The sequence below is a fragment of the Lampris incognitus genome, chromosome 21 (genome assembly GCF_029633865.1).
Source record: "Lampris incognitus isolate fLamInc1 chromosome 21, fLamInc1.hap2, whole genome shotgun sequence".
Classification (NCBI taxonomy): Eukaryota; Metazoa; Chordata; class Actinopteri; order Lampriformes; family Lampridae; genus Lampris; species Lampris incognitus.
Genome location: NC_079231.1, coordinates 27,520,534 through 27,545,214, shown reverse-complemented (window position 1 = coordinate 27,545,214; position 24,681 = coordinate 27,520,534). Strand labels below are relative to the sequence as shown.

At 43.4% G+C, this 24,681-nt stretch overlaps 1 protein-coding gene across 1 annotated transcript in view; it reads left to right on the top strand.

The window, feature by feature from the left end:
- Positions 1–24,681, top strand: part of txndc16 (thioredoxin domain containing 16) — a 67,941-nt gene that overhangs the window by 5,373 nt on the left and 37,887 nt on the right. Inside the window, exons 4-13 of the mRNA XM_056301126.1 lie at positions 2,990–3,064; positions 4,455–4,576; positions 13,370–13,460; positions 13,652–13,820; positions 17,990–18,159; positions 18,381–18,441; positions 18,518–18,659; positions 20,774–20,920; positions 22,333–22,392; positions 22,687–22,876. Of these exons, the coding sequence (XP_056157101.1) occupies positions 2,990–3,064; positions 4,455–4,576; positions 13,370–13,460; positions 13,652–13,820; positions 17,990–18,159; positions 18,381–18,441; positions 18,518–18,659; positions 20,774–20,920; positions 22,333–22,392; positions 22,687–22,876 (1,227 nt within the window). The remainder of the gene's footprint in view (positions 1–2,989; positions 3,065–4,454; positions 4,577–13,369; positions 13,461–13,651; positions 13,821–17,989; positions 18,160–18,380; positions 18,442–18,517; positions 18,660–20,773; positions 20,921–22,332; positions 22,393–22,686; positions 22,877–24,681) is intronic.

Genomic DNA, 24,681 nt, shown 5'->3' with positions numbered 1-24,681 from the left:
AGCGCCATGAAACTGTCCCCATCTGTATGTGTCTTCCAACTGAAAAATCAAATTTCTGAACTTATTACAGAGTCTAGCACTTTGACATATCACCTGGATCCAATTCCCACAACCTGAGTTAAAACATGTCTGCCCTCTATCATCTGCCTGATAACCTCCATCATCAACGCCTCTCTGTCCACTTTTACAGTTCCCCCTTCACTGAAGGTTGCCATAATCAGCCCAACTCTTAAAAAAAAAAAGAAAGAAAAAAGGATTCTATTGACAAAAACAACTACCGGCCTATCCCCAATTTACCATTCATTTCCAAAATCCTTGGGAGGGTAGTTGCATCTCGACTCCAAATCTACGATAATAGTAGTCTCTTTGAACAATTCCAATCTGGCTTTCACCCCAATCGTAGCACAGAAACAGCCCTGGTTAAGCTCACTAATGATCTCCTTCGTGCAGCTGACTCCAGTCTACTCTCTATCCTCATCCTCTTTGACCTCACTGCAGTCTTTGATACTGTATCCCGTCAGCTCCTCATGAATCACCTGGTTAGCGTTGGAGTTGCGGGCACTGTGTATCAGTGCTTTGCTTCCTACCTTACAGACAATACATATTTTATACAAATTCAGAATTACTGGTCATAAAATTTGATAGTTCTTCATGGAGTTCCACAGGGTTCAGTGTTAGGGTCATTCCTGTATATTATTTACCTCCTGCCTCTTGGCAACATCTTCCAGCACTATGGTATTCATTTCCACTGCTGTGCTGATGATAAATGGCTTCATGTGCCCACTAAGCCCACTTCCACTCTCCCCTCCAGTACCCTCACTGCTTCTTTCCATGATATACAGATATGGATGACTAACAATTTATCTGAAATTCAACAGTAATAAAACTGAGCTACTCCTCATTGGCACTAAAGCTACACTCTCATAAACTAATATTTGCTCACTCCCCATTGCTGGAGCCACCATACCTGTCTCCGCTCAGGCTAAGAGCCTTGGTGTTATTCTAGATAGTACTCTTTGCTTTTCCAGTCATAAACAATGTCTCCTGGACTGCCTTTTTCCATCTGCGAAACATCTCCAGACTACGCCCTGCTTTAACACAACACTGGACGGAAGTCTTAGTCAATGCTTTGGTCACATCATGCATTAACCAAAGTTGAATCAAGTGCAACTGGACTTGGTATATATCCGTGAAGACGTTTCGCCTGTCATCCAAGAGGCTTCCTCAGTTCGTATCTTTCTGACTAGACCAAGCTAGTCTGACTGGCTGGTGATGAGACTCAGTATTTATCCTCTAGGAGTCGTTGTCACAGCTATTGATATGCGTGGCTCTTTGTGATCCGATGTTTACCAACGCCCGTCGCTAACAGAGCCATACATATGAGTGGCTCTTTTGTGTACCGATGTTATGGCCGCGCCCATCGTTATCGGAGCTATTGATATGCGTGGCTCTCCTGTGCTCCGATGTCCAGCCGCGCCCGTCGCCATCGGAGCTATTGATTTGCATTTGTTTAGCAGCGATGGTTGTTGGGGGTGTTAGGTTCGACTTCATTGTTCAGTGGTCATGAGAGTCGTTGGAGCCGTTAGTGACCGACTTGTTCTTGGAGGCCAGGCTTCTTGAGTCTCCTGGGTAGAGATGAGAGGATTGGCATTGTAAGTGGGAGATAGGTGGTGTCGCAGACCTCCTCCTCTGTCGAGGGATGGTTTTTCCAGTTTCGCATAGATGGCTTCCTTCACCCCTCTTTCAAACCATCTATCTTCTCAAAGAAAAAACCATCCATGCATATCAATAGCTCTGACAATGACTCCTAGAGGATAAATTCTGAGTCTCATCACCAGCCAGTCAGACTAGCTTGGTCTAATCAGAAAGGCATGAACTGAGGAAGCCTCTTGGATGAGAGGCGAAACGTCTTCACGGATATATACCAAGTCCAGTTGCACTTGATTCAACTCCTTTGGATAACCATGACCTGGATGAATGAGAACATTCACTGACATCACGCATTAACTACCTCAATGCAATCCTGGCAGGCATCCCCAACCAACTTATTCACCAACTTCAACTCATCCAGAAGCCTGCAGCATGGATTATTACACGTTCAAAGTCCACTGACCATGTCTCTCCCCTGCTGATTCAACTACACTGGCATCCTTGGTCATAGCGGATTAATTTTAAATTTTTATTATTAACATTCAAAGCTCTTCATAATTTATCCCCTGCTTATCTCACAGACCTCCTTCAGACTTACTCCCTTGCAGTCTTCACCAGCAGGTGTATTGGCACTACCACCCATCAACCTCAGCATAATGGGTGCCAGTGCTTTCTCCTATGTTGCACCCAAACTCTGGAACTCCATTCTCTGTCACATCCGCTTACTGGACTCCATTACAGAATTCAGAACTGCTCTTAAAACCCAACTTTTTTAAACTAGCTTACTCACTTTAACAGCATTAACAGCATTAAATTCACTTTTTTTTTATAGCTCCTGCTTATGCATGCTCCATTGCTTGTTGTGTGTTTTATTGTTCATTGCATTAATATTTTTTACTGCTTTATTTTATTGTATTTGATGTAAGGTGATTTTGAGTGTCATGAAAGGTGCCTTTAAATAGAATATTTTTTATTATTATCATTTACTTTCATCCAAAGCAGGATCAGGCAGACTACAACATTGGAAGACCATTGTATTAAGTTAACATGTTTATGAGACAGAGCAGCATCTGCATCCAAAATTCAAAGCTAGCTGAACAAAATGCCCTACCTCAGTTAGTAAACCTGCAGTCAAAAGACAATGCAAAAAATTCAGTCTTTATGGAAAAGTAGCAGTTTCCAAACCACTTCCTCAACCTCATAACAGTTCGAAACAGTTTGATGGGTCCAAAAATATCAAAATTTCCTTTTTGGCCACCATAATATGCATATAATCAAGCTTCAAATTTCTGATACCTGTTTGTCTCATTCCTACTTGGATCCCTCTTTCTGATCTTAGGAGCACTGAGTTACTGAAGAGTTTTGATGTGGACATAGTGTTTGACATCAATGCCATTGTCTCACACACACTGTTGTAAGTAACCTGTCCCTTGTTATTTCTGTTTCTACATAGATGACTGTATAGGTATGCAACTTTCATGCAACCTAATGTATTAACCGTATTAAATACGTCAGCCTGAGTACACTTTTAAAGAGTAACTAAACCCTAGCTCATTTTGTGAGTTTTCTGACATCTGCAGGTAAAAAAACCCCCCCAAAAAACCAGCTAAAGGCTTAAAAACATGGCAGACTGGTCTTGGCACTCTGTGATGTTAGCATAGCAGGATAAACACAGCTGCCGATAATGACATTATCAATGAGACTGTTTGATTTAGTTGTCCCAGCACATCTATCAGCATTGACAGACAGACAGAACCAGCACTAACAATTGTCAGTAGTGCTCTGAATGCACTCTATATCCAACAGAGCCATTATTACTGTTGTTAGCTACAGCTGTGTTTATCCTGCTATGCTAGCGTCTCACCAAGACCAGCCTACAACTACAAATATCAGCTCAATATAAAAAAAGTGGGATGTGAGACGATATATCACATTTGGTGAGCACCAAATGAACGCATGTTCCGAACCGCTGTCCCCACTCAGGTTAAAAAGAGGCACGGTACTAGCACAGGGATAAATGATTAAGTTTATCCATCTGGCGTCATAGCTGAAGAAGCCATCTGGATGAATGGTAGCATGTCTTCAAAATGAAAACTAACATCCAGTGAATAGATTTCACCTGTTCTGGGTGCTTCCTTGTCAGTTTCCTGTAGGAGGGCTTAGCTTGGTCTGTTATGCCTGAGCTGGATGTAAATTCCGAATTACCTCAAACACCATGAAATTATTTAAACTTTTTAAAATTATTTATTTTCCAATTATCTATTTATCTTTAAAACATTTTTTTTTATTTTTAAATGCCTTTTTAAACCCTTTGTATACCTCTAAGAGCATTAGAATGTGCTATTCATTCTTATCCTATCAGTTTTGTCATCCACTGATACTGCGCAATACAATAAGTGCAAACTCCACCTATCAACCACATTATATCAAATCAGCTAGCATATAATAAAACTAGATTCACTCCTGTACACTCTAAAAATGTTGGTGTTATTGTTGCCATGTATCAGTATTGGTACACGTGATCCCCTCTCTCATTGCCAGAACTACAGCACCAGGGTCTTAGAATTAAAAATGTTTTGATAACTTTTTGCACTCTTGGATGACATTTAAGGTGTTGTTTTTCTTTTGATGCATTGCCTGAGTTTCTTCTCCCTGTCTGAATCCCTTTCCTTTCCCTGTCTGAACCCCTTTCTTCTCCCTGTCTGAACCCCTTTCTTCTCCTGAGTTTCTTCTCCCTGTGTGAATTCCTTTCTTCTCCCTGTGCGAATTCCTTTCTTCTCGCTGTGTGAATCTCTTTCTTTCAGTGCCATTCTCTTTGATGAGTTAAGGTATGTTTGGTCAGACGCTGATCTTCAGGCTTTGGAGAGGACAGCCAGAGGGAAGACGGACATGGTGCTGGGATATGTCCAGATGCTGGGAACCCAAGGTACAGTGGGTTTAAAGAAGGAAAGTGAGAATAAATGGGGGAGGGGTAGATGGAAGGAGGAAGGTGGTAACGGGTGACACACCTGAGTCAGTGAATTAAGAATTGCGTCTCAGTTGGAAGGCTGTACCCTACTAATGATGAATTTATAGGCCGAATTTGGAGGACACATCTTATTTATCCTTCACAGCCCCAGATATCCCAAAGTCCTTTGTGCATCTGTCAGTGACCTTTATTTTATTTTGTTTTATTTAACTAAACAAAAACAAGAATACAAAATAATTTTCAAATGCAGTGACTTAAGTATTTGCCCTGATGGATAACAGTTTACTTTAGTAGCCTGGTTGGCTTGCTAATTATATAATTTAGAGACTAAGTATAAAACTGAGGTGTTGATTAAACTCAGAGCCCCAAATGACAATTTATTCGTTAGCTGGAGCAGGAAGATATGCTAAGTGTTTGGCAGTAATTTATATCTTTTGTTTATACATGAAGATTATACATACATGGAGGCACAGAGACCTTTATTTGCTGTAAAAAGAGGCTGCATTGGGTAAAATGGTAAATGGAATAATTCATTTTTTATAAGGGTGGGGGGTATTTGACATAATTTTGTTACCAAGTTTTTTCCATTAGCATTAGGCCTACGTTTTTTTTTTTTGGTAACCATTTCAAAATGCTCAGTAAATTCATTTTTATTTTAAAACTCAGTACTCGTGTGTTAATGACAAGCAATGTTTCCAACTGTATTAAGCTACATTTGAATAATAGTGTTCGGTAAGTGTGTAATAACATGTCATTTCTTATAGTTATTATTTATTTAACACTGTCAAAACTTAAAAATGTAAAAGATTTATAATAACTTACTTGGCCATGTTGTCCGCTTTCCCTATAAAAACTTTGCTGGTGGTGACGGGCTGCTTGCTGAAGATGAGTTTCCAAAATCTTTGTTTTTTCTTCAAAAATTAAGAACGTTATCAAAGTATAGATCGCTGTGAGATTCCTCTCTATCTTCACTATCTGCCAGGGCTTTTTTCCACTCAAAGCGTTGGTCCTGTGTGGATAATTGTAGGAAATGTCATTGACTGGTTCATCCTTCATAGGCTGTCTCATTTCATGTGCTGTAGCCTACGTAGGATACATAGGTAGGGTTACCAACATTCTATCCCAGGAAAATGGGACAGGAGGGACAGGAGGGCGGGGGTAATCAAGAAAAAATTGCCAGAGTAACAGCCTACATGCCTCTTTGTATAGGTAGCCCAGAGCCTTATATAATAATAATAATAATAATAATAATAATAATAATAGAAATAATAGTAATATTTATTATTTTTATTATCATTATACAAATTTCCTTTAGCTTTTCATGCCATAATACAACATAATACCCGAGCGGGTCCATTCCTTGGGCCCAGGGTTAGAATGAGGTAGATGTCTATTTGATGGACAGTGCCTTTCTTAGGATATGAGATGTTCCAAGTAGTGCCATCTTCTGTAGTTCTTGTATTCTGGTGTTACCCAGGATCTGTTGGGTGTATTTCTCCCTCCCTTTTTTTTACAAGTCCCAGGGCTCCTATCACTACTGGTATGGTTGTGGTTTTCATTCCCCACATTCGTTCAGTCTGGATTTCAAGGTCTTTATATTTGGACAGTTTTTCAGTTACTTTTACTGAGGTGTTCCTCTCAGTCGGGATGGACATGTCGATGAGTAGGCAGCTTTTTTCTTTTTTGTTCTTGATGATGATGTCTGGTCTGTTGGCCTTTATCTCACAATCTGTTTGTACTGGTATGTCCCATAAGATTGTGATGTCATCTTTTTCTGTTACTGTTTGGGGCTCGTGGTCGTACCGTTTTTCTTTTGTGTTGATGTTGAATTCTTTGCAGATGTTCCAGTGCAGGTATGTGGTGGCTTTGTTTTGTCTTTGTAGGTATTCAGTTTTGGCCAGCTCAGGGCACCCTGCCACCATATGGTCAATGGTTTCCTGGTATTGACCACAAATCCTGCACGCTGGGTCTGTGCCATCTTTGAAGATTTTGCTCCGGTAGTAACTGGTCTTGATGGCCTGGTCTTGGGCAGCGATGATAAAGCCCTCTGTTTCGGATTTCAGCCCAGCTGTTTTGAGCCATATGTTGGTCTACATCTTTCTCACCTACTCTTTGTGGGTATTGCCCGTGCATTTGTTTCCCTTCCCATTTTTGTTTCATTTGTTCTTGGGGGTGACACTTTGCTTTTTGTTTGACTTTTCGGATGTGGATGGTTGGAGCTTCATTTTCAGGTTGCGGTGTTTCGGGGAGGTTGAGCTCTCTTCTGAACATTGCGGCTAGGTTAGCTACGGAGTACTTTTTGTTTTGTTTTTATTATTATTATTATAGTTATTATTATAGTTATTATTATTATTGTCTGCGGCATGCGAAGTGATACACTCTGTATTAAGTTGATATTTTCCCAAACAGTCCATTATAGCTCAGTGGATGCCATTGGCCGTTTCATCACGGTTTTCATAAAAAACAAGTAGTTTACACTGCACTCAATCGGATGGATTAAAGTATCTAAGGCACACCGGAAACATGTTTCGGTTCCCCTTGTTTGAGGCATCCGTGGCGACTGAGAAATAGACTGGCTCGTGCTGACCTTCAGTTGGAGACAGATCCTTCAGAATATCTCGTACAGTTTTCGGACCAAGCACACTGGTTGTTATAATCTCAGCTTTGGTTCTTCCACTTTGGATTTTCTTTGTGATATTGGAATCGTTAAACATTGCTGTTAGGGTTTGTGGAAGACCCCAAGCGCACGACACCAGGCAGAGATAGAGTTCGCCGAAACTGGCGTGCTTTGTTAATAGTTCATACAAAGGTCCAACGAGACAACATGCATGGCAGCGAAAAGAGTCCAGCAATCCACTTTGCGGGTAGTCCCCAACAAACAGAGAAAGTACGAGAAAACTCACGGGTAATCCAAATTGGGAATGTGGCAGGATGATTCCGCAGGGAAAAAAACTCCAGAGAGAAACTAGCAATTCCATGGGCTGAGATAAACTCGGAGAGAATACACAGGGAGGGAAGAGTAACCACTTCAACGAGGAGGTTACAGCACGAACTGGCAACGAGCTCTGGGAGACCAGCAAATTAAGCCCAGCCCTGACGACTTAAGCCCAGCCCTGACGAGCTGATTGGCTGCAGGCGTGGGATGGGCAAGCCGTAACAATTGCCCTGTTAAGCTTATTGTTACAGTCCATGCTGTTGTAGCTCAGTCCGTGTTTAACTGTATTGTAATGATCACAGATGAATACGCTCGGTAGCCCTTGGCTAAGGGGTCGGACCCTTTAGTCGACTGGTTAACGTTGTTGCCCGTGGTGTGGGAGCCACGAGTTCACGTCCCGGCTGTGACGGTCCAGCCGGGCTGCCCCCCAAATTCGCTACATTGGTGTCAGAAGTGCGATGTTGAGACACGTTAGGCTAACGGTTCGGACCCTTTAGTCGACTGGTTAATGTAGTCGCTTGGGGTGCGGGAGCCCCAGGTTCGCGTCCTGGCTGTGGCGATTCACGGGGACGCGAATCCCGAAGGAAGGGGGCAGTGTAACGATAACGGATTAATAGGCGGCTGCCCCCTGAATTCACTGTATTGGTGTCAGAAGTGGGGGGGGGGGAGTGGGATGAACCCAGCCACTGAGGATGCACAAGCCAGTGCATCCTTAGTGCCGGTCCCAAGCCCGTACAAATGGGGAGGGTTGCGTCAGGAAGGGCATCCGGCGTAAAATCTTTGCCAAATCAAATATGCGGATCATAAATAAGACTTGCATACCGGATCGGTCGAGGCCCGGGTTACCAACGACCGCCACCGGTACTGTTAACCAGCAGGGTGTCGGTGGAAACTATGCTACTGTTGGGCGAAGGAGAAGGAGAGGGGGAAAGCATGTCCAGAGGCAGCTAGAGAGGAGGAAGGGTAGGCATGTGGAGGTGAGAGTTGGAACTTTGAATGTTGGCACTATGACTGGTAAAGGGAGAGAGCTGGCTGACATGATGGAAAGAAGAAAGGTAGGCATACTGTGTGTGCAAGAGACCAGGTGGAAGGGGAGTAAGGCCAGGAGTATCGGAGGTGGGTTCAAACTCTTCTACCATGGTGTGAATGGGAGGAGTAATGGGGTAGGGGTAATTCTGAAGGAAGAGTATGTCAAGAGCGTGCTGGAGGTGAAGAGAGTGTCAGACAGAGTGATGAGTATGAAGCTGGAAATTGAAGGTTTATTGCTGAATGTTATCAGCGCATATGCCCCGCAAGTTGGGTGTGAGATGGTTGAAAAAGAAGAATTCTGGAGTGAGTTGGACGACATGGTGGAGAGGGTACCCAAGGAGGAGAGAGTGGTGATTGGAGCGGACTTCAATGGACATGTTGGTGAAGGGAACAGAGGTGATGAGGAGGTGATGGGAAGGTATGGAGTCAAGAAGAGAAATGTGGAAGGACAGATGGTGGTCGATTTTGCGAAAAGGATGGAAATGGCTGTGGTGAATACATATTTCAAGAAGAGGGAGGAACACAGGGTGACGTACAAGAGTGGAGGAAAGTGCACACAGGTGGACTATATCTTATGTAGAAGGCGCCATCTAAAAGGGATTGGAGACTGCAAGGTGGTGACAGGGGAGAACGTAGCTAGGCAGCATCGGATGATGGTCTGTAGGATGACTTTGGAGACCAAGAAGAGGAAGCGAGTGAAGACGCAGCCGAAGATCAAATGGTGGAAGTTGAAGAAGGAAGACTGTTGTGTGGAGTTCAGGCAGGAGTTAAGACAGGCACTGGGTGGTAGTGAAGAGTTGCCAGATCGCTGGAAAACCACTGCAGAAGTAGTGAGGGAGACAGCTAGGAAGGTACTTGGTGTGTCATCAGGACAGAGGAAGGAAGACAAGGAGACTTGGTGGTGGAATGAGGAAGTACAGCAAAGTATACATAGGAAAAGGTTGGCAAAGAAGAAGTGGGATAGTCAGAGAGATGAAGAAAGTAGACAGGAGTACAAGGAGATGCAGCGTAAAGCAATGAGAGAGGTGGCAAAGGAAAAAGCGTATGGTGAGTTGTATGACAGATTAGACACTAAGGAAGGAGAAAAGGACTTGTACCGATTGGCTAGACAGAGGGACCAAGCTGCAAAGGATGTGCAGCAAGTTAGGGCGATCAAGGATAGAGAGAGAGTGAATCAGGAAGTTCAGCGGCTTAGCAAGGAGGAAGTGAGGGCAGCTATGAAGAGGATGAAGAGTGGAAAGACAGTTGGTCCTGATGACATACCTGTGGAGGCATGGAGATGTTTAGGAGAGATGGCAGTGGAGTTTTTAACTAGATTGTTTAACACAATCCTGGAAAGTGAGAGGATGCCTGAGGAGTGGAGAAGAAGCATACTGGTACCGATTTTCAAGAACAAGGGCGATGTGCAGAACTGTAACAACTACAGAGGTATAAAGTTGATCAGCCACAGCATGAAGATTTGGGAAAGAGTAATAGAAGCTAGGTTAAGAGGAGAGGTGACGATCAGCGAGCAGCAGTATGGTTTCATGCCACGAAAGAGCACCACAGATGCGATGTTTGCTTTGAGAATGTTGATTGAGAAGTATAGAGAAGGCCAGAAAGAGTTGCATTGTGTCTTTGTAGATTTAGAGAAAGCTTATGACAGAGTGCCGAGAGAGGAGGTGTGGTATTGTATGAGGAAGTCAGGAGTTGCAGAGAAGTATGTAGGAGTGGTGCAGGATACGTATGAGGGAAGTGTGACGATGGTGAGGTGTGCGGTTGGAATGACAGATGGGTTCAAGGTGGAGGTGGGATTACATCAAGGATCGGCTCTTAGCCCTTTCTTGTTTGCAATGGTGATGGACAGGTTGACGGACAAGATCAGGCAGGAGTCTCCATGGATGATGATGTTCGCGGATGACATTGTGATCTGTAGCGAGAGTAGGGTGCAGGTTGAGGAGAGCCTGGAGAGGTGGAGGTATGCACTGGAGAGAAGAGGAATGAAAGTCAGTAGGAGCAAGACGGAATACCTATGCGTGAATGAGAGAGAGGACAGTGGAATGGTCAGGATGCAAGGAGTGGAGGTGACGAAGGCATTTGAGTTTAAATACTTGGGGTCAACTGTCCAAAGTAACGGGGAGTGCAGTAGAGAGGTGAAAAAGAGAGTGCAGGCAGGTTGGAGTGGGTGGAGAAGTGTGTCAGGAGTGATTTGCGACAGAAGGGTATCAGCAAGAGTTAAAGGGAAGGTTTACAAGATGGTTGTGAGACCAGCTATGTTATATGGTTTGGAGACAGTGGCACTGACGAAAAGACAGGAGGCGGAGCTGGAGGTGGCAGAGTTGAAGATGCTAAGATTTTCACTGGGAGTAACGAAGAAGGACAGGATTAGGAACGATTATATTAGAGGGACCGCTCAGGTTGGACGGTTTGGAGACAAAGCAAGAGAGGCAAGATTGAGATGGCTTGGACATGTGTGGAGGAGAGATGCTGAGTATATTGGGAGAAGGATGCTGAATATGGAGCTGCCAGGGAAGAGGAGAAGAGGAAGGCCAAAGAGGAGGTTTATGGATGTGGTGCGGGAAGACATGCAGGTGGCTGGTGTGACAGAGGAAGACGCAGAAGACAGGAAGAAATGGAAACGGATGATCCGCTGTGGCGACCCCTAACGGGAGCAGCCGAAAGTAGTAGTAGGTGTCAGAAGTGGGATGGTGAGACCGTGAGGCTATCGGAAGCACGTGCGCCCAGAGGCATGAGGGAGCTGATATGCCAAAGCGCGGGGACGCGCTTCCCGACGGAGGGGTGGTTAGTGTAATGTGCATGGATAAATAGACTCGCTAGCCCTTGGCTAACGGATCGGACCCTTCAGTCAACTGGTTAACGTTGTCGCCCGCGGTGCGGGACATCCGAGTTCGTGTCCCGGCTGTGACGGTCCGGCCGGGCTCCCCCCGAATTCGCTACAATGGGGTCAGAAGTGGGATGGTGAGATCATGTAGGACCGTGAGGCCATCAAAAGCGTTTCCCAGTAGGGGGGTAGTGTAACGTACACGAATAAGTAGACACATTAGCTCTTGGCTAACGGGTCGGATCCTTTAGTTGACTGGTTAACATTGTCGCCAATGGTGCGGGAGCCACGAGTTCGCGTACCGGCTGCGACAGTCCAGCCGGGCTGCCCCCCGAATTCGCTACAGTAGGATGATATACAGATGAAATCTCACACGCAGCAACTTTGTCATTTTCACTAGTAGTCGTGGCAAAGAACTTGCTAATGCTAGATGCACCCTTAGCTTGTGTATTCCTCTTGTGCGTGGCGGCATGTTGTTTCACATTGTTTTCTCCTCCGTGGCCGATCAAAAATTCCTGACAACACAGCTTGCAGAAAACTCCAACCAAATTGCCACTGACAGGTTTAACCCAATTATTCTTCTCTTCCCACCGCTTATTGTATGTACACAATCTTTTCTTTTTCGGAGGGCCCAAATCGCCATCTGCACTAGCGCTCATTTTTCCCAACAGGATCGAGAGGAAGAGACGAGTAAGTTACACATATGGGCCAGTTAGTTTAAACTGATGCTTCTTTCCAACTGAGCGCCATCCATCGGTATTCCCACACAGCACACATAGGCCAGATTTAAAGGCAGTATACATGTATATCCAATCAAAACCGCTTATCCTGCTCTCAGGGTCGCGGGGATACTGGAGCCTTTTCCAGCAGTCATTGGGCAGCAGGCGGAGAGACACCCTGGACAGGCCGCCAGATACGGGACAAGTGTCATCCCGTATGGGACGAGCCACTTTTGATCTAAATACGGGGCATCCTGGCTAATACGGGACAGTTGGCAACCCTACACATAGGATGTATAGGATATATAGGATACATATAATACATAGGACTCTTAGGATATATAGGATACATATGCTTTTTAGGATACTTGGGATACATAGGATATATTGGATACATAGGATACATTGGATTCATGGGATACATAGGATGCATAGGATTCATGGGATACATAGAATACATAGGATACATACGATTCACAGGATTCATTGGATTTTTAGGATTCATGGGATACATAGGATTCATAGGAGTCTTAGGATACATAGGATTCATGGGATACATAGGATTCTTAGGATACATAGGACTCATGGGATACATAGGATATATAGGATTAGGTCTATGGAGGATGCTTCCTACATGGCATGGGACATGTCCTTCCATTTGGGACACACTCAAGGCCATGGTGACAGGGTCATCAGTAGAACCAGGTTTTATTTTACATTAGGGTTGCAGTGAAAACATACAGGATGGCAGGTCCCCAGGAGCAGGGTTGGAGACTACTACACAGTACTACTACTACTTTCGGCTGCTTCCGTTAGGGGTCGCCACAGCGGATCATCCGTTTCCATTTCTTCCTATCTTCTGCATCTTCCTCTGTCACACCAGCCACCTACCTGCATGTCTACACCTTTTTGCTTAATTCAGATGTTTAATTCTAATATGGATCCATGTCATCTGATCATTTCATTTTAGCATTTTTTTTTCCTGTCTTGCTTTCTGGTTGTCTTGTTTTCTCTTTATCTATTTCTATTGAATTCTCTGATTGACTGGTAGGTTTCAGTCAAGCTTTACGTAATATTCAGATCAATTGGACTTAGATATCAGTTTCTTTAGACAATTAAGATGTTCTGATGTATTTAATGATTGATAAATTTACTAATTGGCTATCTTGAATACACCAGAGGCTGTTGACTGGATGGTGTGGTTGATATGACAGTGTAATTTTACTTTGACTACTTGTATTGCTTAGAACACAGGGCATTGATGGAGACAGTGTTTGTGCATGGAGCCAAGTATCAGTTCATTCTCACAAATGGAGGGCCAATCCTGGAGCACCTGGGGTAGGTTCTCTCTGCTCTTCAGATAATGATTAATTGTCGGATTGTGATTAGTACTGATGCTTGTATCACAGCACTGAAAATATTTGTTACAGTCAGTCACTCCTTCACATTGTTTGGTTTGGGCTTGGTCCCATTGTAAGGTGACAGAATTGATGACCTCAATAACCCCGCCCCTCCCGTTCTTCTTCCAGGGTTAGTCCGTCCTTGCATTCGTCAGGGGTTTGGTTCCTTCACTGTAGGGTTCACAGTAGCTTTATGAACCTGATGACTTCTGACCGATGTCCTGTGACCCCTATGAGGAAGTCATTGTCCACCCTCAGCCTCTACTCCTTCTTGCAGCTCATGGAAGCCCCACTAGTGGTAAATAGAATAATGTATACATATGTATTTGCTTTAATAATGCTTCCACCTTGTTGTCTTCTTTTTCTGTTTTTGCAATTTCCTGTCAGATGGTACACAATGATAACAATAATAATAATTATAATCATAATAATAACAATAATTAATAATGGCAGCTAGTGATGATTGGTTACCACAAAACAAACTGAACCCCTTCTAGACAATGTTGCTAATACTCAAGTCACACGAGAGGCCACATCTCCTACTCCACAACTCCACTTTATTCAGAACTGGGCAACTATACATTACATTTTCAGCAGCTTCTTCAAGACATCACCAATGTCTAGTTATTAGTTTTTCATGTCTAGTCATTAGTTTTTCATGTCTAGTTATTTGTTATTTCATGTCTGGTTATTAGTTGTTCATGTCTAGTTATTTCATGTCTAGGTATTAGTTTTTTATGTCTAGTTATTTGTTATTTCATGTCTAGTTATTAGTTTTTCATGTCTAGTTATTTCATGTCTTGTTATTAGTTTTTCATGTCTAGTTATTTGTTATTTCATGTCTGATTATTTGTTATTTCATGTCTGGTTATTAGTTTTTCATGTCTAGTTATTTGTTGTTTTCATGTCTAGGTATTAGTTTTTCATATCTGGTTATTTGTTATTTCATGTCTAGGTATTAGTTTTTCATGTCTAGTTATTTCATGTCTTGTTATTAGTTTTTCATGTCTAGTTATTTGTTATTTCATGTCTAGGTATTAGTTTTTCATGTCTAGTTATTTCATGTCTCATTAGTTTTTCATGTCTAGTTATTTCATGTCTAGTTATTAGTTTTTCATGTCTAGTTATTTCATGTCTAGGTATTAGTTTTTCATGTCTAGTCATTAGTTATTTCATGTCTGGTTATTTGTTTTTCCATGTCTAGTTATTGGTTATTTCATGTCTAGTTATTAGTTATTTCATGTCTTGTTATTAGTTTTTCATGTCTAGTTATTAGTTATTTCATGTCTAGTTATTCGTTTTTCACGTCTAGTTATTTGTTATTTCATGCCTAGTTATTAGTTATTTCATGTCTAGGTATTAGTTTTTCATGTCTCGTTATTTGTTATTTCATGTCTAGTTATTAGTTTTTCATGTCTAGGTATTAGTTTTTCATGTCTAGTTATTTCATGTCTTGTTATTAGTTTTTCATGTCTAGGTATTAGTTTTTCATGTCTCGTTATTTGTTATTTCATGTCTAGTTATTTGTTATTTCATGTCTAGTTATTAGTTATTTCATGTCTAGTTATTCGTTTTTCATGTCTAGTTATTTATTTCACGTCTAGATATTATTTTTTTATGTCTAGTTATTAGTTATTTAATGTCTAGGTATTGGTTTTTCATGTCATTATTAGTTATTTAATATCTAGTAATACGTTTTTCATGTCTAGTTATTAGTTTTTCATGTCTAGCTTTAGTTATTTAATGTCTAGTTATTAGTTTTTCATGTCTAGGTATTAGTTTTTCATGTCTTATTAGTTTTTCATGTGAGCCATTATAACAATGGAAAACTTGTTTGTTCCCCTTTCTGTCCAGTTTTTAGTAATTTTCGCCTCATAAATACACGCCACCAAAACAGTATAAGTAGTTCCTTCCTTATTTGTTTAAAGAGGTTAGAGCACATGGGGATCGCCGGTTTGAATCCCCATGTTACCTCTGGCTTGGTCGGGCGTCCCTACAGACACAATTGGCCGTGGCTGCGGGTGGGAAGCCAGATGTGGGTATGTATCCTGGTCACCACACTAGCGCCTCCTGTTGTTGGTCAGGGCACCTGTTCAGGGGGGAGGGGAATGAGCTACGTCCCCCTGGTGAAACTCCTCACTGTCAGGTGAAAAGAAGTGGCTGGTGACTCCACATGTATCGGAGGAGGCATGTGGTAGTAGTAATTGACCGGATACAGCTGGGGAGTAAACAATGTAAAAAAAAAAAGAGAATAAAGAGAGTAGAGCATTTTGACACTGGTAAATAAAAAGAAAGTGGTTACAAAAGGAAGTGAGATTAAATCAAATGAAATGTTTTTATGCTTTTCTGTCCATGTCAATATTGTGTGTGTGTGTGTGTGTGTGTATGTATGTATGTATATATATATATATATATATATATATTTATTTTTTTAATCACAACCATACTTATTTTGCCTCATTTTAAGTTTCACTTATTGGAAATGTTCTTAATTGAATGACAGAAGTAGCTAAGCAGGTAGTTATCATATATTTGAGCAGGTAGTTAAGCAGGTAGTTATTAGGTAGTTATCAGGTAGATAAGCAGGTAGTTATCAGGTAGAAAAGCAAGTAGTTCAGCAGGTAGTTATTAGGTAGTTATCAGGTAGATAAGCAGGTAGTTATCAGGTAGAAAAGCAAGTAGTTCAGCAGGTAGTTATCAGGTAGATAAGCAGGTAGTTTAGCAGGTAGTTAAGCAGTAGTTGAACAGGTAGTTATCAGGTAGATAAGCAGGTAGTTTAGCAGGTAGATAAGCAGGTAGTTATCAGGTAGAAAAGCAAGTAGTTTAGCAGGTAGTTATTAGGTAGTTATCCGGTAGATAAGCAGGTAGTTATCAGGTAGAAAAGCAAGTAGTTCAGCAGGTAGTTATTAGGTAGTTATCAGGTAGATAAGCAGGTAGTTTAGCAGGTAGTTAAGCAGTAGTTGAACAGGTAGTTATCAGGTAGATAAGCAGGTAGTTTAGCAGGTAGTTAAGCAGTAGTTGAACAGGTAGTTATCAGGTAGTTGAACAGGTAGCTAAGCAGGTAGTTATCAGGTAGTTAAGCAGGTAGTTATCAGGTAGTTGAGCAGGTAGTTAAGCAGGTAGTTGAACAGGTAGTTGAGCAGGTAGGTAGTTACCAGTTATCAGGTAGTTTTCAGGTAGTTATCGGGTAGTTATCAGGTAGGTTTCAGGTAGTTAAACTGGTTGTTGAGCAGGTAGTTATCAGGTAGTTGAGCAGGTAGTTATCAGGTAGTTAAGCAGGTAGTTATCAAGTAGCTGAGCAGGTAGTTAAGCAGATAGTTGAGGAGGTAGTTATCAGATAGTTAAGCAGGTAGTTGAGCAGGTAGTTGAGCGGGTAGTTAGCAGGTAGTTAAACTGGTAGTTGAGCAGGTAGTTATCAGGTAGTTAAGCAGGTAGTTGAACAGGTAGTTAAGCAGGTAGTTATCAGGTAGTTAAGCAGGTAGAGATCAGGTAGTTGAGCAGGTAGTTAAGCAGGTAGTTGAACAGGTAGTTGAGCAGGTAGGTAGTTATCAGTTATCAGGTAGTTTTCAGGTAGTTATCGGGTAGTTATCAGGTAGGTTTCAGGTAGTTAAACCGGTTGTTGAGCAGGTAGTTATCAGGTAGTTGAGCAGGTAGTTATCAGGGAGTTAAGCAGGTAGTTATCAAGTAGTTGAGCAGGTAGTTAATCAGATAGTTGAGGAGGTAGTTATCAGATAGTTAAGCAGGTAGTTGAGCAGGTAGTTGAACAGGTAGTTATCAGGTAGTTAAGCAGGTAGAGATCAGGTAGTTGAGCAGGTAGTTAAGCAGGTAGTTGAACAGGTAGTTGAGGATGTAGTTACCAGATAGTTAAGCAGGTAGTTGAGTAGATAGTTATCAGGTAGTTAGGAGGTAGTTTTCAGGTAGTTAAACTGGTAGTTGAGCAGGTAGTTATCAGTTAATTGACCAGGTAGTTGAGCAGGTAGTTAAGCAGATAGTTGAGCAGTTAGTTATCAGATAGTTAAGCTGGTAGTTGATCAGGTAGTTATCAGATAGTTAAGCAGGTAGTTAAGCAGGTATTTGAGCAGGTAGTTATCAGGCTGGCTAGCAGGATAATTCTATAAGTTGATATATTTACAGATAAACAGCTATGTAGAACGACTGAATCCTATTAGAGGCCATACCAGACATTAACAAAGTGTCCTTGGCTTCGAACCCCCTAATGTGGATGTGAAACCCTGTGTAAATAAATTGTTGTGCTATTTTTGGCAATAATTTTCAAAGTCATCTTACCGTTAGTTACTTTTTAATCAATTTTTTGAACATAGGCAGTAATTAGTTGCATATTTGCTCAGTTAAGTTGGGTAACAAATAACACCCAAAATGTGAAAGGATGGTTCATTTACTGTACATTTCTGTTTGTTTTCCCCCCACCGCAACCCCTCCCATGAAACGACCACAACACCACCACAGTCGGAAGTGTATGAAGACCCGTTCTCGGTCCAGCCACCACAGCCTCCCCATCTCCAGACCCCCCAGCTCTTCCTCTTCTCTCGGCCCAGTACTGAGCAGCTGGACCTGGAGATGGCCACCACGCTGGCATGGAGGCTGCGAGGCCTTGCACTGCTGGTGCTGGTACACAGGTGAGCAGCGTGAAGGTGTGCGAGAGCTGAAGGGTTTTCTTGGTTTTCCAGTATTTCAAGCAGTGACAAATTACAGAATTCCCATCAGCCTCTATGATTACCTGCTGTCTTAGTATCGTATGTGCAAGGACACCATTAGCAATGTGTGTGTGTGTGTGTGTGTGTGTGTGTGTGTGATTGCGTGTGTGCGTGCGTGCGTGCGTGCGTGTGCTCGTTACAAGGGAGAGTCCAGCAGTACAGACTCCTGAGGAATATAACGTAGCATACAGGCTCGCGGGGCAGGTAAGGCGCTCATCTATACACAGTATATAGGTGTAGTTCCTCTTGCTCTCTTCACCCAGAGGTGTTTTATTCTCAGGGCTCGGCGGTGAAATATTTGACCTTGACCAACCTTGAAGAAGTCATGGAGCTTTTCACAGACCAAGATGGAGAGGATGAATGGGGTCAGGAGGAAGAAGATGAAGAAGAGGAAGAAGAGGAGGAAAACTGGGCAACACTTGGTAAGGTGCTGGTTAGAGGAAGAGAGAAATAACTGATAACAGTGACAGTTGTGGTAACGGTGATGGACAACAAGAAACGGAGGAACAGATGGAGAGAGTGGAGGAGAGGGATAAGAAGTATGCTCAACATTAAGTAAGGAGTGTTTTAAAAAAAGTAAGCGTGGGCGTCAGGGTGGTGTGGCAGTCTATTGGGGGTCAATTTTTGGCTTGTAATTGCAGCTACGCCTACACTGGCTCAGATCATGTCTAAGCACAAACTCAGGTTCAGTGGGTTATTTTTGTGCCGCAGTAGGCACGGACACCCTCTATCTAAATGAAATGAATTTAAAAATGAATTCATGAAATTAAACTTGAGGAGGCTGAGGAGCGCCCGTCTATCCCCCAAAATTCTCACCAACGTCTACCACTGCGCCATAGCGAGCATCCTGACCAGCTGCATCTCAGTGTGGTATGGCAGCTGCACCTCAATAGACCAGAAAGCTCTGCAGCGGGTCGTCAAGGCGGCCCAGCATATCACCGGTACCCAGCTCCCAGCCATAAAAGACATTTATCACAAACGCTGCCTTTGAAGGGGTCTGAGCATCAGCAGAGATCCCACCCACCCCAACCATGAACTGTTCTCCCCCCTGCACTCTGGGAGGCGCTACAGGAGCCTCAGAGCCCGCACTACCAGGCTCAAAAACAGCTTCTTTCTACAAACTGTTGCCCATCTGAACCTGGCCACCCACTGAATGTCTGTAGATATTTTTAAATATTTTGTATTCTTGCTCTTTTTAACTTATTTTTAGCTTTTGGTCTTCATGTGTGTATATGTCTTATATTGTGTTTGCTGTGTCTGTCTTGCACTGTTTGGTGAAGCCACAGCCCTCATTTCATTTTTAACATGTGCCTGCACATTGTTTTTAATGACAATAAATTGAATTGGATTGAATAGCAACAACTGACGGGAGTGCAACATTCTAAATAAGTCACAAAAAAAAAATCAATATGTGGCTGTTGAATTTGTTGGTAGGTACTCCACTTTGTAGGCACGCCACAACACGGGTATTGCCGTTCAAGTCCACATGTTACCTCTGGCTTGGTCGACCATCCCTTCAGACACAATTGGCCGTGTCTGTGGGTGGGAAGCCGGATGTGGGTATGTGTCCTAGTCACTGCACTAGCGCCTCCTCTGGTCGGTCGGGGCGCCTGTTCAGGGGGGAGGAGGAACTGGGGGTGGGAATTGCATGATCCTCCCACGTGCTACGTCCCCCTGGTGAAACTCCTCACTGTCAGGTGAAAAGAAGCCGCTGTTGACTCCACATGTATGGGAGGAGACATGCGGTAGTCTGCAGCCCTCCTTGGATAAGCAGAGGGGGTGGAGCAGCGACCGGGACGGCTCAGAAGAGTGGGGTAATTGGCCAAATACAATTGTGGCAAAAAGGGAGAAGAAAATCAACCCCCCTCCCAAAAAAAAAGAAAAGAAAAAGTAAATGTGACAGAAATAAGATGGAGAGACAAAAGGTAAAAAAGAGGAAGAGATTTCAAGAGATATTTGGCTGTGTACCATTCTGAGCAGGTCTCTTCCTCATAAAAATTATATTTTTTTCCCATGCATACTGTATGTTCTTGTGCCTTACTGTTCCTGTGACTGTCTGTTCTTGTGCCTGACTGTTCCTGTGACTGACTGTTCTTGTGCCTGACTGTTCCTGTGACTGTCTGTCCTTGTGCCTGACTGTCCTTGTGCCTGACTGTTCCTGTGAATGTCTGTTCTTGTGTCTGACTGTTCCTGTGCCTGACTGTTCTTGTGCCTGACAGTTCCTGTGCCTGACAGTTCCTGTGCCTGACTTTTCTTGTGTCTGACTGTTCCTGTGACTGTCTGTCCTTGTGCCTGACTGTCCTTGTGCCTGACTGTTCCTGTGAATGTCTGTTCTTGTGTCTGACTGTTCCTGTGCCTGACTGTTCTTGTGCCTGACAGTTCCTGTGCCTGACAGTTCCTGTGCCTGACTGTTCTTGTGTCTGACTGTTCCTGTGACTGTCGGTTCTTGTGCCTGACTGTTCTTGTGCCTGACTGTTCCTGTGACTGACTGTTCTTTTGACTGACTGTATCAGTGTTTTTGCATGTCACCCTCTAGATTTCTTGGATGATGAGATTGGGGAATCTGTCTACAGAAATCGGGGCAGTTCTCGGGACATGGATTCAGTTACCCAGCTGACTGCTGACAACTTCCACACTGCAGTAGCACAAAACCGCCTCACGGTGGTGCTCTTCTATCTTAAATGTAAGCCATCCTAGATATAGTGTTTCATACAGCGGTGGTAGTTTAGTGTTGCTTTTTACAGATCATGCTTTCCACTGTGTTTCTTTCTCTGATCGTTTATTTTTTAGACAGAGATCAAAACTATGGAAGGGAAGCCAAACATGATGTTGACACGGACGGCCCTTAGTGAGCCGTGAAGCTCAGGGTAAAAGTTCCAGCAGAACTTCACTACATTGGAGCAATACTGCAGCTGTGCATTGTTGCGGGACAGTACAGGAAGTCGTGTCCTACTCAGGTTACAGAATAACGTAATTTACCCCCACCCCGTCCCAGGGGTGACCCAAATTATAAGTGTAGCACAACTTTCCCTTTTTATGTTGCCCTCCCCTGTGTGATCCCTGTTTAGATGCTATGTACAGTAGAAGTTATTTGATTTATTTCTGTTTGTTTATTCATGTATTTATGAAGAATGTGAATCTGTCTTTGAATTTCCCATATGTTTTCTGCCCAGGAAGGGATAAAGGTTCAAAGATTTCTTTATTTATGTGGTATTGAATAAAATGTATGTATGTGGTGGGCAACACGGGGGCTCTGTAGCACTAAGCACTGTTGCCTCACAGCGTGAGGGTCATGTGTTCCATCCAAGCCCTTCTGTGTGGAGTTTGCATGTTTTTATTTTTTGGGGTTTTTTTCCCCTCCCTTTTTCTCCCCAATTGTATCCGGCCAATTACCCCACTCTTCCGAGCTGTCCCGGTCGCTGCTCCACCCCCTCTGCCAATCCGGGGGAGGGCTGCAGACTACCACATGCCTCCTCCGATACATGTGGAGTCACCAGCCGCTTCTTTTCACCTGACAGTGACGAGTTTCGCCAGGGGGACGTAGCGCGTGGGAGGATCACGCTATTCCCCCCCAGTTCCCCCTCCCCCATGAACGGATACCCCGACTGACCAGAGGAGGTGCTAGTGCAGCAACCAGGACACATTCCCACATCCGATTTCCCACCCGCAGACACGGCCAATTGTGTCTGTAGGGATGCCTGACCAAGCTGGAGGTAACACGGGGATTTGAACAGCCGATCCCCGTGTTGGTAGGCAACGGAATAGACCACCACGCCACCTGGACTCCCCATTTTCCTGTTTTTACATTGAACAGTCTAGTTTTCTTCTACACAAGTGAAGTTGGTGGTTCAACATTTCAGTTGCTCATAACTATGAATGGCTTGAGAGGGTTTGTGTGAGAGACTCCTTTGATGGATTGGTGGTCTGTGATGGACCGGTGGTCTGTCCACATTGTTTTCCTGCCTACCACCCAATGCCTGCTCAGACATACGCCATCCATCTGCAGCCCTGAATTGGGTAAAGCTGGTAGAAAATAAATGAATTTGTCAGTCGTATTGTAACTGCTCTAATTGTAGTGTTTCTTTTCACCAACAGGGGATGCTGTTTCCATGGCATTTCTCAGCTCTTTCATTGATGTAGCAGAGAGAATTTTAGGTAATGATAAGAGCACAGCTAAAACATTATGCTTTTATAATTATTTTATGGCAGCTGGGAAGCTTCAGACTTGTAAACCAGAAGGATTTTTCTTCCTTCTAGAAGGCTAAGCCTGTTTCCCAGATACAGATTTAGCCTAGTCCTGGATTACACTGAATTTTGGTCTGTTTAGTCCAAGACTAGGCTTAATCCGTGTCTGGGAAAACGGCCCCAATATGTCCGACTTGGAGTGATGTATCATGTTAGAACATTCCTGAAATGTTGGTTGATGGAGTTGACAACTGTTGTTTTCAGAGTCAGAGGTTCCAGATGTACAGATGGCTGTGGTCGACTGTGGAGAATGGACAGATCTCTGTGCTGCTTCACCACATAGCTCTCAGCCAATCACGGCCTTCCCCAGTGTCCTGCTGCTACGACCCCAGGAGCCAAGCCAGCGCTACAGTGGCATGCTGGGAAGTGAAGCACTACATAGATTCATCATGCTGTGAGTTTGTACTGACTCAGTGTAGCTTTGGACCAGTCTACAACAAATATGAAATTCTTACTATCTATGCAATTGGCAATACTATACTATGCAACAGAATATGGTCATGCTAATAAAGCCTTGTTGAATCAAACTATCTAAAGGAATACCATGATAAGTGGGAGTTGCACTCACTAATATGTTCAGTTTTAGACAGTTACAGCAGCTAAACCTCTCATCCAGAGGGATTACGCTGGATGAGGCAACAACACTTGTTTTCAGTGAAAGTGGAAATCACTGGAATTCTTTGTCAAAAAATGTGAATTAAGTCTCAGATTTTAAACACTTCCCGTGACTCTGAGTTGGACAAGCGGTTTGGATAATGGATGGATAGATTTAAACACTTAAAGGCAATCAAGTCTAGTCTGAATTAGGCCCATGTGATTATTATTTGTTAATTTGACAATCTGTTTTGTCATTTCATGCACTGATTTTTAATTGGAGTGATGTGAATTAGATCAACTATATGAGCTTTTAATTCTCATCAAGGGCCGAATGTTGGAAATTAATTTCAGCTATATTGTGAGCTCCCTGAGGTTCTTCCTGGTTGGAGTCCCTCTTTATGGTGCACTGGGAGACTTAACAGAGGTTGATGTGGAAGACAAAGGAGAGGGAGTGAGCCATAAGAGGGAAACAAGGAACTAAACCGTCTTTGGCGTTCATCCGTTGTCCATGGTTGTCTCTCACTCCACTGTCTGGTTGCCAGGGTCACTCTCCTTCCAATGCTTCTGTCATAGAACATGGCCAAAAACCCACCTCTCCCTTTTCAACAAGCTGTACTCACGTTTCTCCACTCCTCCTCCCCACAAAGTCGTGGTCTTTTTGGCTTGAGTAGAGTGATTGCAGACTAGCTGCAGCTGGTGGTTAATTGGATATGGGTGTCAGCTGCTCTCTCTCCAGGTCTCCCAGAGGTAGGTGTGGTGTTATTGGGAGTTCAGAACTATTCCCAATGGCTTTCTTCTAGATGAGCCCTCACGTATCCCCCCACCTGTAGCTACATGGCGGTGCAGAGAGCAACAGCATAGAGACACTCATCCCTGCGGAGAGGGTATTCGCATTGCCTTGGCCCTTCCTGGTTTGGTGCTCTACCTTGAAGGCAAAATCCTGAAATTCTAGAAGCCAGCGTGTGATACAAGCATTTTTCCCTTTGTTTAAGTAGAGCCATTTCAGTGGACCATGATCTGTCACTAGGGTAAACATCCCCTTAATAGGTAATATTGCATTCTGTGCATTGCCCATTTCAGTGCCAAGACTTCTTTTTCTATAGTAACACAATTCTACTCATGCTTAAGCAGTCTACGGGTGATATATACAACTGGATGCTTGTCCCCATTTATCACCTGTGACAGGACTGCTCCAAGGCTGGACTCCGAGGCATCTGGCTATAAGATGAAGGTGCACTCAAAGTTTGGGGTAGCCAAGACTGGTTCTTTGCAGAGAGCCTTTCGTAGTCGGATGAAGGCCGCTTCAGCTTCCTCAGTTCACTGGATATGGTGCGGCTTCCTGAGTTTGGTGAGATTATAGAGCGGGGCGGTGATTGCCGCATAATTTGGCACAATCTGACTATAACACCCCATTAAGCCCAAGAAGGTCTTTAACCTGCTTCTTCATGTTGGGCCAGGGCCAGTTGATGATGCTCACCTTGTTTTGTTGCAGCTTCACCATGCCCCTTCCAATAATGTGGCTCTCTGCAGGACAGTTGGGACCCAAGCCATTCACAGACCAAGTTCATGATGTATAAAACTGATATTGTAGGTGGCAAAGTT